This window comes from Engraulis encrasicolus, unplaced genomic scaffold (genome assembly GCF_034702125.1).
Source record: "Engraulis encrasicolus isolate BLACKSEA-1 unplaced genomic scaffold, IST_EnEncr_1.0 scaffold_870_np1212, whole genome shotgun sequence".
NCBI classification, from domain to species: Eukaryota; Metazoa; Chordata; class Actinopteri; order Clupeiformes; family Engraulidae; genus Engraulis; species Engraulis encrasicolus.
This window is the reverse complement of record NW_026946215.1, coordinates 1-17,710: the sequence shown is the minus strand read 5'-3', so window position 1 is coordinate 17,710 and position 17,710 is coordinate 1. Positions and strand designations below refer to the sequence as shown.

The 17,710-nt window shown below is 43.4% G+C and overlaps 2 protein-coding genes across 2 annotated transcripts; one reads left to right on the top strand and one right to left on the bottom strand.

The window, feature by feature from the left end:
- Positions 1-11: 11 nt before the first annotated feature.
- On the bottom strand, positions 12-3,898 carry LOC134444934 (syntaxin-11-like; the record flags this gene model as incomplete). Its single annotated transcript, XM_063194108.1, has 5 exons — positions 12-317; positions 1,501-1,674; positions 2,336-2,482; positions 2,757-2,864; positions 3,623-3,898. Coding segments are annotated over 5 exons (939 nt in total), but the record flags the coding sequence as incomplete, so codon positions are not given.
- A 7,077-nt stretch (positions 3,899-10,975) lies between these two features.
- On the top strand, positions 10,976-12,277 carry LOC134444935 (uncharacterized). The gene is made up of 3 exons (XM_063194109.1): positions 10,976-11,363; positions 11,483-11,663; positions 12,205-12,277. The coding sequence occupies exons 1-3, from the start codon at positions 10,994-10,996 to the stop codon at positions 12,275-12,277; spliced, it is 624 nt and encodes a 207-aa protein (XP_063050179.1). The 5' UTR covers positions 10,976-10,993.
- The last annotated feature ends 5,433 nt before the right edge of the window (positions 12,278-17,710 follow it).

Sequence of the window (17,710 nt, the reverse complement as noted above, 5' to 3'; positions counted from 1 at the left end):
TTTTTTGTGTGCACTGCACGCATACATGACAAAATATGAGCTTCTTGATAGGGTTTCTGCTGTCGTGTGTGTGTGTGTTTGTGTTAGCGTCTCCAGAACATTAACTTCTTCAAGGGGTTTTTGCGGTCGTATTTCTTGGCCGACTCGATCTTGGCGACAGCGTCTCCTGTAGCAACCTCGGTTTGCTCAACAGTCAGCTGGATGCTTGTTGCCATGGCACCCTGCTCCTCCAATAGCATGGCCACGTCCAGAAAGACCTCGTGGACACTCCTGATACGCCGTTCCAGATCCAGAAGGTCCTGGTGCCGACGCTCAATCTGGAAATCACCAATGCCGGAGAGAGAAATAAACATGTCATTCCTATTTACATCAATCAATTCGTAATTAGTCGAAAAAAAGTAATTGGCCATTTCCCTTCACAGAGAGAGAACTGAGTTGGACGTTACCATTTAGTGAACACAACACAACAGGTCAGCTCCATTTACATAGACCAGACAGAGAAGGGAATTGGTCATTCCCATTTACGTTGGCTCTTCACCTGTCTTGTTCCCATTACCAATAGCATTTCACAGACTGGCATCATGTAAAGGCAAATTTATTTCATGAGAGTGCATTCCGTGTTGAGGTGTGACGCATTTGCAAGGAAAGTCATGGTCCTCAACTCAGCGGGAAATCACTTTTGTCACGTGATGAGGTTTGTTGCTGCGGCCATTTTCTGTTGCTACACGTGAAAATGCTCTACTGTGCCCTGACCATCTCTTACCCTAACCTGGCAGTAAAGCAACATGTCTGCTGCTTTACTTTTGCCAAGAACAGAGAAACAAGCAAGGGAACTGGTGAAATTGATGCAAAATTGTACCTGAAGGCGTAGTGCACAAAGTCACCATTGGCCACTCCTCTTCCCTGCTGCACTGCTAATTATTATAGCACAGAACCATACAACTACATATGGAGCCATGGGATTCTGGAACGCTAACTAGACTGCTACTATAGAACTATAGTACAGTAACTACAGCAAGAAAACCATGAGACCACAAGACACCCATGGAATGACAGAACCGTAAAGTGCTAATTATTACACCGCCTAGTTATCTGTGTACCAGGTTGAAGGTGTATTCTTGATGTCCCGTGCTAAACTCTGTACTGTACCTGGTTTCAGTAGTGTTGTACCATCTCTGGAAATAAGCTCATTTTACACCTTCCCTTGAGCTAAATGATTGAGTTTTACCTTTCTCCTGTACTTCTAGCCCATTTTCTGACTCTGGCAGCAGAAATTTTACCTTCAAGCTGGCATCAGCTAGCTGGACTCATAAGATCCAATGATAATTGCTAGCTTGCAAATAGAAGTAGCATCAAGAATAAGAGAAGAAAGATAAACTCAATTATTTAACTGCAGGAGAGGACATCGAGGTTATTTCCAAAGATGGTGGTGGTCGTGGTGAAGACGACCTAGAGAGTGCAGCATCATTTTAAACGTGTAGTCTGTACAGTACAATGTACCTGGTTAAGGGCAGTGCGTGCGGTCTTGCCCTCAGTGAGCAGGTTATCAGCAAAGACGTTCCACTGTCCGCTCTCCATCATATCGTCCAGCTGCTCGGACGACAGGTCGCGGCCTACGATCTCCATCTGGCGCCGGATGTGATTGGAGCACGCCTCGCGATGACTCGTCTCCGCCTGAGGAGCACACACACACACTTTAGCAAGGGGACCCTGCAGCACACCTACCGCTGGCTCTTCTCTTGAGTTAAAGCAAAAGATCACTCCTAAGTCAGCTTATCTAATACACCAGAGACCATAGTTCCTAATACAGAGTACTTGGAATATTGTCCTGTTCTACTTAAGTGTTACAGTATTTATTTTTGTAATTTTATCAATGGTTCTAGTTCTTAAACTGCTCACCACCAAGACTATTGCTTTTTAGAAAGCTTTTTTCCTGTACTTCAGACCATTTCTCCCAAGACAGTGTACCTCATAAACTAAAGGCCACTGCTCCTAACAATGTGTACCAACTTAACCTCATAAAGACCACTACTCCTCAGAAGGCATACTTAACATACCTTTTAAACTTAAGGTGTTTAAATGTGTAGTATGGCCATGGAGGCCGTTTGTGGGAGAAAAATGATCCAGAATTGTGAGGCGCAAAAGTCACATGGTTCATGTCACATGCTTTCCTTGGAAATGTTTTCTGTTCTCTGTGAACCAACATTGACCATATATGGACTAGCGAAGTACTGCACGAATATAATCCATGTAACATCTACCAAACAGCGAAACATCTACAAAACTGACTGTTACTCAGAGTCACTGTCAGTTTGTGTGTGTGTGTGTGTGTTACCTGCTGGTAGTCCCTCATGGCGTCTCGGAAACCGTTGCTAAGGCAGACGTACTGCGTTCGGCCGATTCGCGCCGCCACCGCGTTCACACCGAGCTCCTCCTCTCGCCGCCGAGAACGCTCATCCATTTGACGAAGACGACCCAGCACCTGAGTACACATACACAAAACACACACACACAAACACCATCAGCACACAAAATCTTCAACACTACACAGACACATCATCATTATCCTTATCACACAATCATCCTCATCATCATCATCATCATCATCACCACACACACACAAACCATCATCATCATCATCATCATCATCATCAAGACCACACACACGCACAGAAAAATCTTCAACATTACACACAATCATCAAGAAAACACACACACACACACACACACACACACACACACACACACACGCCCACCTCCTCTCCGCGTGTCTTAATCTCCTGCCCGATGGCGTTGGCATCCTGATGACCTTCAGAGGTGGCGCAGGGGTTACTCAGGAGCCGCGCGTTCTGATCACGCAGACGCTACAAGGTCAAAAGGTCAAAGACAAGTTCAAAAGGTCAAAGACAAAGTCGAGGTCAGTTTTACTCCATTGTTAATTTCTTCATATATAGTATACTGTACATCAAAGTGGTCTCCGATTATTTTTCTCCAAGGGCCAAATTATGCATCGCAAATGAAGCTGAGGGCCAAGCAAATCACCCGACTGTATGGCCACAGACATTTTCATTTATTCCAGCCTCATGGCGGGCCAAATGTTTGCCATGTCAGGGTCAGATATGGCCCGTGGGCAGCCATTTGGAGGCCACTGCTGCACATGGAGAATTACATTCATGACTACATCACAGTTAGGCCCGGCATATGCTTGCTGTGTAACTCAACTTACTCCTTGCAGAAGTATCAGAGCTAGAGGGATCACCTGGGGGGCAGATAGCCAATGGGGCTCTCATTAATATTTTCCACCATTGTTTGACGATACCGCGACCTCAGAAGAGAAGTTCAAAACATCGCCCCTCGCGGTTCTTTCAATACTTCACCACACACAAAATTTACTTAAAATTTGCATGGCAACACGTTTGCTTAGATGCACACACACGTATCCTGCAGCAGGCATATCTCAGGCCTCACTCACTCACACACCACACACACCTTGGCGTCAAGCAATTTGTATCGTCCTGACACACACACACACACACACACACACACACACACACACACACACACACACACACACACACACACACACACACACACACACACACACACACACACACACACACACCTTGACGTCAAGTTTCAGCAGTTGGATCTCCCGTCGCACCTCCTGAGCCTCCTGCAGCACCTGCTCCACCTCCTCTGTGTTGCCGCTGCGCTCCTCTCTTCTCTCCTCCTCCTCCTCTTCTTCTCCATCATCCTCCTCCTCTTCCTCTCCCAGAGTCAAATGGCTAAAGGACTCACTGCTGACTGACTCCCTAAAGGAGTGTCTGCCATGGGAGTCTCTGCTATGCGAGTCCCTGCTATGCGAGTCCCTGCTATGCGAGTCCCTACGCGAGTCCCTGCCATGCGAGTCCGTGCTATGCGATTCCCTACGCGAGTCTCTGCTATGCGAATCCCTACGAGAGTCCGTGCTATGCGAATCCCTATGCGAGTCTGTGCTATGCAATTCCCTACGCGAGTCTCTACTATGTAAATTGAATGAGTCCCTGCTATGAGAATCCCTACTGAATGAGCCCCTGCTATGAGAATCCCCATTGAATGAGTCCCTGCTATACGAGTCTCTGTTGAAGGAGTCCCCATTGAATGAGTCTCTGTCGAATGAGTTTCTGCTCTCCAACGCCCCCTGCTGGCCGGAGAGAGAGCGCAGCGAACTCAGCCTGTCCCGCATCGCCTCCTGCTGGACACAACACAACACAACACCACACTCAATACAGTTAAGATCGATAGAATAGAAATGCCTTTCTTGGTATTTTACAAGTACAATGCGATTCAAAGCTACTCCACAAAGAGCACATATACAAGTAAATATACCCATATCGTCAATGTTGGGCGGAAACTTTGTATGTCCAAAATAGCTACTTTTCAGAAAACACCAAAAACCATTTAAATTCTATACATATTATACATAATCTTCAATAGAATTACTAAACAACTACTGACTAGGCTACTATACATAAACAAAACCTGAGCAAATCCCACTGGAGGTACAGACACGTAACAGTGTCAGACTTTGTAACAGGATTAAGGGGCCAGCAGCATCATAGTGACAGAGGTGACACTGTCAAGTGCAACCAGAGATGGCAGAAAGCCCTGTGTTTTAGGCCAAAACCAAGTGTGAGTACGACTGGTGTGTGTGTGTTTATGTGTGTTTGTGTGTGGCTCCCTCTGCAGGCAATACTTGCTCACTGCAGGCAGACTAACACAAAGACAGACAGACAGACAGACAGACAGACAGACAGACAGACAGACAGACAGACAGACAGACAGACAGACAGACAGACAGACACCACTCCATGCTGCTTATGGTCACTGCTATCAGGGTACCGGGCAGGTGCTATGGATACTGCTAGCTGATTACAGAGGAATGCTGCATCACCAGTAGACCCAGACATCTGCGGTCATCTGACGCGCGCGCACGCACGCACACACACGCGCGCGCACACACACACACACACACACACACACACACACACACACTCTGTCATCAATGCATCAGTGTGCACCCCCCCCCCCCCCCCCCCCCCCACACACACACACACACACACACACCCTCCATGTCAGCTGCATGCCTGTGCCTGACTCTGTATCTGGTCCGACTGGTTCCTCAGTCGCAGTATGGTACATTCCCACACTCAACAGGTTCCTCATGCAGAGTTAGGGCTGATATGTTTACTTTCCTATTGTCTTAGATAGGGCTGATGTGTGTTTACGTTAGCATACTCTTAGTTAGTCTACTCCAGGAGTGGGGAACCTATGTCTCGAGGGCCGTTTGCGATCCTTGAGGCCGTTTTATCCCGCCCCCGATGTAATTTTAACGTTTTGCAGCTTCACATAAAATATGACATATTTTGTAATGGAATCTTAGAAAATACATTTGCAATATAATTAAGTTATATTCAAGGGGCCTAAAGAAGATGGGGTCTGTTTTAAAAGGTGGCTGCAATATAGGCCTAATGTGCAGGGGGAAATCCTGGTTTGTGTTCATAGTACGGCCCCCGGAGGACTTTTACGGACCTCGGATGAATGGCCCCTCAAATGAAAAAGGTTCCCCACCCCTGCTCGAATGTTTACAGCATGTAGGCTTCCCATGCTGCCTGGGAGTTTATTCTCTTAGTCTGCTCTGATGGTCATGTCAGTAGGTCTACGGTCTTATTTAGAGCTGGTGTGGTGCACTGGTGGTTGTTTAGTGTGTAGCTTTCCAGACTAGCATCTTATTCACTTCACCTCAGTATTGTCTTAGCTAGGACCACTGTAGTAGCCCATCTCTCAATTGCGACCACTGTGGAGTCTCTTAGTTAAGGGCACTAGTTAATTAGTAGTGTTGCAGTGTTTACATAAGGGTGTTGGTTTCCCATGAAATGGTGTCTTACTTGGCTGCTTTGGTGTTTACATTAGCGTAGCATATGCAGGTTGTAGGGTATTCACATTATTAGCCCATTGTGTGTTAGTTAAGGTCAGTGTGTGTGTGTGTGTGTGTGTGTGTGTGTGTGTGTGTGTGTGTGTGTGTGTGTGTGTGTGTGTGTGTGTGTTCACTTTAATATTGTCTACATTAGTGTGTATAGAGCAGGGTATTCACTTGCTTGTAACATAACATAGTGGACATATGAGAGAAACACAGCATCTGAGAGATGACAGTAGCTGGGTGCTTAGTAGCCTACACTCTTTGTTTAACTATCCTACATAGCCTACTAACAAAAACACAGCACAGCAGCATATGGTTACAACTAATTGCCCTACTGTGGATAGCCTACTAGTGAGAGAGAGAGAGGGGGGGGGGGAGAAGAATATACGAATATCTTGGTGAAGATAGCGACAATATTGTGCAGTACTAGAGTAGCCAGCGCCTGAGGTTATAGCCGTAGACAGCAAGAGTAGCGCACAGGTGCGCAATGGCAGGGCGCCGATTACTATCATCACAACACGCCATCAATCAACCGACTCTTACCTTGCACCTTCCGAATTGTCGAACTGCAAACTTCTGAACTTTTCTCTCGTGGGCAGTTTGAAAAGTGGAAGATTCGGATCAGTCCAGCGGTGTCGAGGACGGGGATGATGATTTACCGCCTACACACCTCACCTCACAACACAGCAAGATACCTGCGCGCGCCCTTTGTCGTTGTTGTGAGCGTAAATGAAGAGCGTCACTTCCCTAGTAGAGTCCCATGTCGCGTGCTCCTCTAGCCAGGTTGGATGATGTCACCACACCCAACACACCGCTCGGCCAATGCGCGAGCTGCTGTCGCCCGCTAGATGATACCCTATTCTAATTTCCCTGATAGATACCGACACCTTCGGTTTCACTCCACCAGTGAGCTGAACGATTTGGTTTCCCCTGTGTCCATATGAAAGCATTGTAAAGTGTCTCCCTCGCCTACAATCATGCATCTGTTGGTGGTTTGCAGACTCCACACACACACACACACACACACACACACACACACACACGCACGCACGCACACACACACACACACACACACACACACACACACACATACACACACATGCATATCACTGATTCTTGAGAAAGTGGCTAAAACAGGTTGTAATGTTGACAGAAAAAAACAAAGTGAATTACAAAATTATATGGTATATCCTCGTAGACTAAGGTCTTGGCTTTTCAGAAATGCACAAGGCCAATCTCCCCATTATGTATTTTTTTCAGAAATCAGGCTTTTCTCCGATCATACCTTGTTTTTTGTCAACACCGTCAGACACAATTAAAAGTTATTAAAATTGTATTGATTTGGTTGCATATGTATCTGGAGTTTTTAAGTGATTATGTGTATTTTTTTGGTTCACACATATGCCTTTAAATGTTGAAAATTCACTTTTGTTCTATTTTAATACTGTTTCATGTGTTCTAATTTTAAAATATGTACCGTCATACGATGCTTACTTAACGCCTAAATACAACAAACATTTTTTTGTAATTTCACAAATATTCGTGTAGGCTTAAATTGGCTATTACTTTGATATTTCAACAACTAATAAGGAAAATGTTGTAAGCACATTCCTTTAAAATGTCCAAAACTCCTTCTTACGGTGGTGACTTAAGAACTGACAGTGGTGACAGTAATCTGAGAGTGGTGAAAGTGGCCTAATTAGTACCTGCATTTAGCAAAATAAATAGCCCTCTCAAGTCAATGGCATCTTGCATAAACACTTTATTTTTGTGTGTGCACAGTATGAGCATGTGTTTTTACTTCATTAGTTAGATATTATCTAGGAAGTAAGCCACTGGTTGTTGAAAATGTGGTAAAAACAGCTTTTAAGTTGTTCAAATCCAAAATATAGAGGTGTATTATCATAGATGTAGGTCTTGGCTGTGCAGTGAATGCATTGGCCAAGCTCCCCATGTTTAACATTTTTAATAAAATGGGCTCTTTCTTGTTTTGTCAACAGCGGCAGACAGAATTAGAAGTAAAAACACATGTTTACTGTATTAAAGTGAATTACTTTAACAATTCAACATAACTGTAGATACTTATTGTATGCATATTCTTAAAACATGTCAAAAACACGTAAAACATGTGTTTTTTGGTGAACTCCATCAGATGTCACCACCGTCAGGTTTTCTGACAAAAAAACCTCCAAATGCACCTCAGTGGTGGCTATTATTACTAACATGCCTAGTAATGTTTCATTAACCAGCACACAATTTAGTATAATATGGAACAACATGATGAGCAGAACAAAATCTGACGGTGGTGACATCTGACGGTGTGAGACAAAAAAGCACTCTTTTAAATATTATGCATTGTTTGTTCACATTAGCCATTTCATTTTCGCTCTGTTTTCTTGGGTGCTTCATACCTTTTCTGAAAAAAATTATATTTATTAACATTAATGTAATACAATACTATTAAAACCCCCGACGGTGTTGACAGTTTATGGTTGGGACAGTACCAGTGTCCAAAGAAATTAACAAATTGAGGACAAAATAATAAACTTACAGGAGCTTCAGTGATGGTGAAGTAGGCAGTAGAGCTAAAGGTTTGAAAAGGGGTCCTCAGTAATGAAAATTACCTTGTGCATACCTGATTTTATTGTCTTTTAGAAAAAATCTGACGGTGGTGACCAATATGCTGGACACATTTTGAGCAATCAGTAAATAATAGTAAATATTGTTTTACATCCACTATGTGCACATCTGTAGAACCACTTTAATATGGTCTTCCACATCATGGTGATATTGTTCAATTCTGTTAGTGATTTTTGTATTTTAAGTCAATTGAAATGATGATGCCAGTCCTTGGGACAGGCGTTTTTACAGGGTGTGGACAGGTTTATAGCCATGAAAAGTAATAAAATTACACTTAAATATTTCAAACAAAAATGTATTCGTGTGACAGACCCCTTGGCCATTACCTGGGTTCATTTTGTTTGTGAAAATTTAGTTTATTTTCAACAGAATTAATATTTTACTGCAGGGACATGTTTTTGCCAAACTTTCAAGAATCAGTGATATGATATAATTTTGAAAATCAACATGGGTCTGAGTGGGATTCGAACTCACAACCTCCATATCTGTATCCAGGACCTTTGCCAATGATACTAAATGACATACATGGTATTTGAAGTTGGCTAAGGAACACTGCATATGANTAGGGTGACCAGATTTTTGTAGTCTGAAACCGGGACACTTTGTGCGTGACTGAAGGGCAATATTTGGTGGACGGTCTGGGGGTCCTCCCCCAGGAAAATTTGTATTTTTTAGATGCCATTTCCTGCATTCTAATCAATTTTAGAGGGAGGAATGACAAATCGCAACTGACTCCTTCAGACTTTCTATACAAGCGCTGGCTGCCATTAATTGTGGCAGGTAAACATGTAATCTTTTCCATGTATTTACCCTGATAGACATGGCGCAATGTAGTGGGTGGCCAAAACCGGGACATATTTGTGTCCCGAGAGGGTTCGCTCGGGACCTGGGACACACAACTCCAAACCGGGACAGTCCCGGTCAAACCGGGACGTCTGGTCACCCTACATATGATATAATTTTGAAAATCAACATGGGTCCGAGTGGGATTCGAACTCCCAACCGCCATATCTCTAATTCAGCACATTTGCCATTGATACTAAATTACATACATGGTATTTTAAGTTGGGTAAGGAACACTGCATATGATATAATTTTGAAAATCAACATGGGTCCGAGTGGGATTCGAACTCACAACCTCCATATTTGTGATCTAGGACCTTTGCCATTGATACTAAATGACAAACATGGTAGTTTAAGTTGGCTAAGGAACACTGCATATGATATAACTTTGAAAATCAACATGCGCTGACCTCTTGAAAAGGGCACTTCAAGACTCAATGGGAAAAGCAATGGAAAAGCCCTGTCGTTTTTACACACCTGCCATTTAAAAAGTAATGGGAGTTGGGAGATAAAACTTTGACAATTTGGAGACATCCCATAGAGCTCGCTAACAACGCGTCAACTAAACTTCTAGGTGAAAGTGTTGATGTTTTGTGAACGAAAAAGCCTCCTACACTCTAATCTGTAGAGTGGCGGAACCTTTGTTCATGAGGGTTCTACCATTGTTTTCAATGGGGACCCAAACTTGAACAAAATCGCCAAAACCGAAAAAACGGCAAGAGACACGGACACGCTATATCATTACAAATGATCTCCAAGCCGAGCCGGTCATTTTAGTGTTTGAGCGGTGTCTCTATCTCGAAAGGCCAGAGAAGATTGCTGTAAGGAGAATGTGACTTGCAGGACATTGCCAAAGGCACCCACAACTGCCAGCTAGCAAACTGGTACTATGGGAAACATCAAATGGGTACCAGCGAACTGAAAAGATGTATGGAGAATCAGGATGACTGTAAGTAACGATGGAAGGCTCATCTGAGGACGACCTAGAGAGAGAGGATTTTTGCATTTAACATTGAATGAAGATCTTTTTTGCCTGTGAGCAAAATAAATCAGCACTCTCCGGATTTTAGTCTGCTTTTGGGTCCCATTCTAGTATTCCTGATAGTGGAGACCTGTGATAGGACCTCAGGCCTTTGGATCAGTGTTTCTTGGTGGGTCAGGACACAAAAGTGGGTCACGGAGCAATGTTGTAAAAATGTTTTATTTTTCCATTTTATTGCCAGTCTCAAATTGAGACAAAATGCAGTAAAGAACAAATTACTGTCATGTCAGCATAAAGTACAAACGCTGATGCAAAACATACTGTATGTATGCCATCAAATGCATGGTTATATTAATATTTTTTGATAATTAGAATAAATCAACCAGTTTCCGACAGCATATCAAAAAACTGGGTCACGAAGTCATGTAAAGTGTAGTCTCCAAGAGTATTCCAGTGAAGAACCACTGCTTTAGATATTACTGATGAATATCTGCTGCTATGTGTCCTTACCACAAGTGTCTCTGCCACTTTACAGACCGAGCAAACTGCACCCCCCGCCTACTGCTGTCATGTCCAACCTAGCAGTGAGGTCAGCCGCAGGTGTAGGAGGTGCTGCGGCAGAGAAAGTTCTTCTCCATCACGGTGTAGGACATCAGGCCAGCACCGGGGGTAAAAACTACAAAAGAGCTAACGTGTGTGTGGCGGAGGAGGCAGGTCTAAGGTACCTGTCTGCAGGAGCAGGTGCTGGGGTAAAGAATGCCTCTGCGTCTGCCATCGCCACACCCGTGGGAGCCTCAGCGGATGCTGCTGCCTCTGTGGCTGAGGCCAATGCCAGCGCTGGCTTGGTGGAGGATGTGTTGGAAGCCCAGGCAGGAGCTTCGATGTATAAAGCATCAGCACATGCTGGAGTTGGAGTGGGGGAGCTGGGGGTACGGGCAGGTAGGTTGTGTGTGTGTGTGTGTGTGTGTGTCTGTCTGTGTGTCTGTGTGTGTGTGTCTGTGAATTAGACGATAAAGCCCAGGATGACCTGATCTTTTCTTGCATTCCTTGTGTTGCAGGAGCTGAAGCATCTGTGGCTAAAGTTTCAGCAGGCATCAGTAACACCCCTCTGCAGGCCCATGCTGTACTTGCTGGGGCAGATGCTGAAGCTGGAATATGCTGGAAGTATGCGGGTGTCAGTGCCGGAGCATATTTAGCAGAGGCCAAAGCTGGACCCTTTGCAGCACGAGCTGGCGTCAAGTTTGGTGCTGGAATTAGAAATGGAGTCCCTGAAGTGGATATGGGACCCGTTACTTCATCATGTAACAGGAGGACTGGCTGGTTCTCTCTCTCTCTCTCTCTCTCTCTCTCTCTCTCTCTCTCTCTCTCTCTCTCTCTCACACACTCACTCACTCACTCACTCACTCACTCACTCAGTCACACACACACACACACACACACACACACACACACACACACACACACACACACACACACACACACACACACACACACACACACACACACACGGTCTCTCCTTTTGAATGATTTTCATGGTAAAACATTGTGAAACATTGTGTTTTTCTTTTCTTATATTTGAGGTTCAGACTTAAGGCTTTGTGCATACCCCACCAATGATCCCTGAAGACACCCTTCCACAACAGTGTGTGTGTGTGTGTGTGTGTGTGTGTGTGTGTGTGTGTGTGTGTGTGTGTGTGTGTGTGTGTGTGTGTGTGTGTGTGTGTGTGTGTGCGTGCACGTGTGCTTGTGCTTGTGCTTGTGCTTGTGCTTGTGCGTGCAGAGCTCTGCTTTCTTTCAAACAGGCGGAGTACTGCGACTCCTCAGAAGTGTACATGGACAATGTGTCCCTCTAGTGGTGACTTTAGCTAATTATTAACTAATGCTATGTTCATTCTTGGATTATGTGCACTCATGGCCTTGGGAATTTTACAAAATAAATTGCATGTTTTGGATAATATTTTTGATGTTTCGCTTTTCCATCATGTGCCGAAACAAGTGGTTGTACTGAAATGATTTAAAGATATACAGCTGTTGAAATATTAAGAGACCATGACATTTTCAGTTTTTCAGATTTTACTGATAGGTTTGTGTTTGAGTAAACCAAACATTGTTATTTCATAAAGTGCAAACGACTTTTCGTTTGAATTTTGTCATTCAGCTCATTTATTTGCAGGAAATTACACATGGTCAAAATAACACATACCGGTAGATACAATGTTTCCAGACCTCAAAAACTGTAAAGAAAACAAGATAATATTGACATAATAGCAAAATATTGACTTAGGAAGAGTTCAGAAATCAATATTTAGTGCAATAAGCCTGATTTTTAGTCACAGCTTTCATGAATTTTGGTATGATTTCCACTAGTCTTTCACATTGTTGGATCACTTTATTCCAGGCCTGAAAGAATTCAAGTTGCTGAGCTTTGATGGCTTGTGACCATCCAGATTCCTCTTGATCACATTAGAGGTTGTCAAGGGAGTTTGGGCCTGGGGTCTGGGCTGGCTATGTCAGGGTATTGATGTGGTAGTAATCCATCCACAGCTTGATTGGCCAAGCTGAGTGGCTGGAGCATTGCCCTTCTCTAAAACAACAGTCCCCAGCGTTCGGGGGCATTGTCAGAATAAAAGGGAGCAAGTTTTGACCCAAGATATACAGATGTAGGTATGTGGCTTCAGTGATGCATCGTTCTCAAAGTTGAATCTGCCCAATTCAAGCCTTGCTGAAGCACCCTCAGATCATCACCAATCCTTGACCAAATTTCACAACCAATCTAACACCTGGTCATCCAATAGTTAGATAGAGACCTGAGGTCTACAAACCACAGCACCTGCTGTGAAATTTGGCAGAGAATAGGTGATGATCTGAGGGTGAGCATGCCAAGATGCACAAAAGTTGTGATTAAAAAAATCTAGGGTTATTCCGCCAAATATGGATTTCTGAACTCTTATAAGTTCAAACATAACTTTTATGTTGTTCTGAAGTGAATACCATCCTGTTTTCTTTGCCTTTGAGGTTTGAAATCATCTCATCTTATGTGTTAGACCATTTGTAGTTACAGTAGGCTATTTGCCAAAAATGTTCTAAATTACAATATTTTCATTGAAATTCCAAAGAAATGTTGGTAGTTTATAGAATGAAACAACGTTACATAATGGAAAATCAGGACAAAAGAATGAACATTTCGAAGTGATCTCTCATTTTTCCGTTGCTGTATATATTTTTTTTATTTTGCTTTGATTGAATATGCATATCCATGACACCACAAACAATGTGCTGTGCACACAAAATTGGTAACATGACCAATGCATAGAAACCATAGCTGCACAAGTTTTATATGATGATTTTTCCCCTTAAAAATGCATGATGTGATGGAAATAACATTGTGATGGTAGAAATGGCAGCATGTGATGGACATGTAAAATAAACACTATTCATAAACATTAATGAAATAGACAATAAATAAATTAATTGTGACAATTTGTCCACATCAATCAGCATGAATGTCATTTCCACCACACCAACTGTCATTTCCACCATATGGAATTTATCACAGGTAGACCCAATTGCTGTATCTAGAGGTTTTTATTCACACAGGGAAACCAAATGATCCAACAAAAAGGGAGAGCACTCAAAGATTTAAAGTGATGCAGTCCATAAAAGTCAACAAAAAGACAAACGCTTGGAGATGTCAAAAACTGCTGTTCAAATGGCAACAAAGGAAAATGCTCAGTAGGCAGTCCATAAATCTTCAAGAAAAAATAAACCTCTTCACAGAAAAAAAAATCCAAAATTGCAAAAACAAAGGACTTGGCAGAAAAAAAAGTGGACAGAATACAAGAAGGAAAAACAGAGCACACTCTCGAAGCAGGACAGAACCATCTGACACAGGTGCAGGGTCTACAGATTTACATAGGGGAAGCGCATAACCAATTAGGCCAAACCAATCAGGGGTATGTGGCAAACAGTTAAATAATCAAGAGAAAGTCAAGACAAAAGCAAATGGACAAGGCAGTACACAAAGGGGTCATGAGTCTGTCATGCGTTAAATTTAAATAGACATCGAAATTAGTCCTATATAGAAAAATTAGGGCTGGGACTCAATGAAAATTTTTAATCAAATTTATTAGAGGCTTTGATTAATTAAAAGATGAATTTGCATATACATATCTGACTTGAGAACACTAAGAAGTAATTCTTTTCACATAAATATTGAATAATGACAGGCCTACAGAAGCTTCATTAACGAAATCTTTTTTTCAATGTGAGAAGATCAAGACCAACAGACCTCCCTCCCAAATCCTCCTGGCCTATCAAACTGGTCTTTTAGCTCATCAGTATTGTGCTGTGCCTCCCATACATGAACTGTTGTGTTGATAAGGAGGTTGCAGGAGACCCGAGGGGGACGGATTGTGTGGGAACACCTCAGATACACTGGTTGTTGACCTGGATGGGAGTGAGGTTTAGGGGGGTGCAACGGAGGTGTGAAATATGACATTTTTTGTTAAGGAATCTTAGAAATTACATTTGCAGTACAATGAAGTGATATTCAGGGGACCTAGAGAAGGTGGGGTCTGTTTTAAAGGTTCTGCCTTCAACGTAGGCCTTAAGGGCAGGGGGAAATCCTGGTTTGTGTGTTCATATGGTGCTTAGAGTAGGCCTACTTCTTTTTTGGCCCCTCCAATGAAAAAGGTTCCCCACCCCAGCATTAGGTATACAGGTAGATGTGTTCTAAATTTGTGTTTTCCCCTGGCTGCGTTCAATTCAACCTCTGATTGTCGGACACAGCTGTCGGTCAAAAAATAAGCTCACGTGGATGGCTGCCAATGTCTTGCCCCTCGTCACAACACTGTCTTTATAAACAAACAAAAAACCCCAATGTATAGAGCTCTTCAGCGTTGACGTCAACTTGTATGCAGCGTTTGGACTTCCGGTTCCATGGCGATTTTTTACATTGCAAAACGCCATAGAGATTCAGGTTTGGCAAAAATATAAGTTGCACGGCAACAACGAACATTAGCGTGTCCCCGCATCCCTTTCTCATTAGTGGAACGGATCGTATCATCATGTTGGTGTATTCACATGTTAAATCATGACGATTATAATTCAATATTGCTAACCCCTTTCTGATCATTAAAACTTCCGAACTACATGCTTTCCTTTGGTTGCCATGGGTACAACCCTCCGCACGTACATGACGTTAGATACAGGCGCCGCTTCTGTAGTCGCCAAAAGTTTCCGGGTTTAGCATATGGACGCAACATCGTATTTATGTCGAAGTTTGACACAAAATGATCAACCATGTCATACCTACAGCCTATTTTTAACACCCTCGACAGTTTGCGGGGGTTCGCTAAGCGCGTGCTTGCACTCGGAGCTTATTTGAAACTGGCCCCTATTCATTCCCAATGGAGGCCGGAAGCCGATACGAACCAGGAAGTCCTTAAATGCTAACATGAAAGACTACAATCAGAGAGGATTTATAGAGATAGAGATATATATTATAGGTAGAAAGGCTATGCTACAATCTACTACATGCTTCCGCGTTACTGAAGAACTCTATTGGTATATGGGCTTCCCGTTTGAAAACAATCCCTGTCTGCACGACCCGGCTGCACACAACCTCTGATTATTGGACACGTGCTGTCACTCAAAAAATGGGCTCACATTAGCATCTTGCCCCTCCTCACAGCACAATGTTTGTAAACGGAAAACCTATGTATATAGGTAGAGACCCTCTATACACTAGCCTATAACGTTTTTTTAAAGGGCTCCAGGTAGGATTAAAAGTTTAATTAGTCACGGTCCCAAGTCAGACGATGTTTATGCGAGTCATTAGAAGGCCTAAGTGAACGATGGCTCTTGCGACCACCTCCACGGTCCGCTGTCAGAAATCCCCACATGCAACTTTTGACAACGCGGTCTGAACGAGTGTCGTGGGAAACACTTTTCATTTAAAACATTGCCTAACATACCGTATTCAGAATGTATCAACTGCTGGCATTGCGTGATGAAAAACAGTCTCACAGCGAGTTTATTTAAACAGCATTTTCTCATTAGGCCTAGGCCTACTGTGTAGATTTTGAGACAGGCATGCCGCACGCGCAAACGACGTTATCCTACATTGTGCCCCTTTAAACTCTTTCAATCCTACCCTAGCTCAAACTAGGCTACTACATTGCTACATCAGCGACCACAGTTCATGTCCCACCATTCAGGTCTACCGATCCCGCTTCCTAACACCTTTGAAGTCCTATATAGTATATATAGGCTGTATAGGCCTATGTAGGCCTAACAGAGGCCAACTAGGGGTCCGTTCGAAACCGGGAAGGCAACTGTCCTTCCAGTGAGCTAACTGGACATTGAGGCATGAAGTGTGGATCGAAACGAAAAATTGCATTATTTCCTCCCTTGGCAGTTGACTGCATTTGTGGGTGTAACGGTGAAATGTAAGGGCAGCATCAGATGCTGACTTCGCTGCCTTGGTACCCAAAATGCTGTGCACCACCTCCATCTCAACGGAACGTACCCTAGCTGAGCTCGGCATGGAACGTTAGTAAACCTCCCTCACGAAGCCTCAACACAGTGCGGTAGCGTCGGGCTAAAGGACTGGCCCTGTAGCTCAGCATGCTTGTACTGTGACTCCCATTGCCGAACCGATGTAGTTGACGAGGTGGCAGATTCGCGGCCCGAGGAGGATCAACTCTGCAGGAAAACCTCCGTCACATACTGTATATGAAAGAAAACTACAATACTTTCAAGTAGGCCTAGGCTATATTTTTCGCACTCTGTCTATAGGCCTACATTTGTTGATTTATCAACAGTTGGTAACAAAAAAGTAGCTAATTTTAGTTAATTTAAATACATTTCCAAGTCCCAGCCTATTTTTTTTATCACACACACACACACACACACACACACACACACACACACACACATACACATACACATACACACACACAGTTAAGTACTTTTATTTGGATCGCCACACAGGGAAGGATTATACAGATCCAAACATGAATGGAAATACTCTGCAGATTGGCAAGTAGGCCTATGATGAAGTCCATAGTCTCTATGGATAGATGTGACATCTCCGTCTCCAAAAAGAGTGCAAAGACAGTGGCCATGTTCTCTTGGCACTCTTTTTGCATAATCCTCACAGTTTCAAGCCTCGCATGACTCGTTTATGTATGTGTCCAAGGTTCCCAAACACAAGGACCAACTTCACGTTAGCCTATATCCAAGGCTCATAATTAATTCCACCAGTGGCTGGTACTTCAGCGGCG

What these genes read in the sequence shown, in the direction of transcription:
- LOC134444935 (XM_063194109.1), top strand. Translation starts at nt 10,994, where the DNA reads ATGTCCAACCTAGCAGTGAGGTCAGCCGCAGGTGTAGGAGGTGCTGCG. An exon ending in GGAGCTGGGGGTACGGGCAG is followed by an intron (nt 11,364 to 11,482) that starts GTAGGTTGTGTG and finishes CTTGTGTTGCAG; the next exon opens with GAGCTGAAGCATCTGTGGCT. An exon ending in GCAGCACGAGCTGGCGTCAA is followed by an intron (nt 11,664 to 12,204) that starts GTTTGGTGCTGG and finishes TTGTGCGTGCAG; the next exon opens with AGCTCTGCTTTCTTTCAAAC.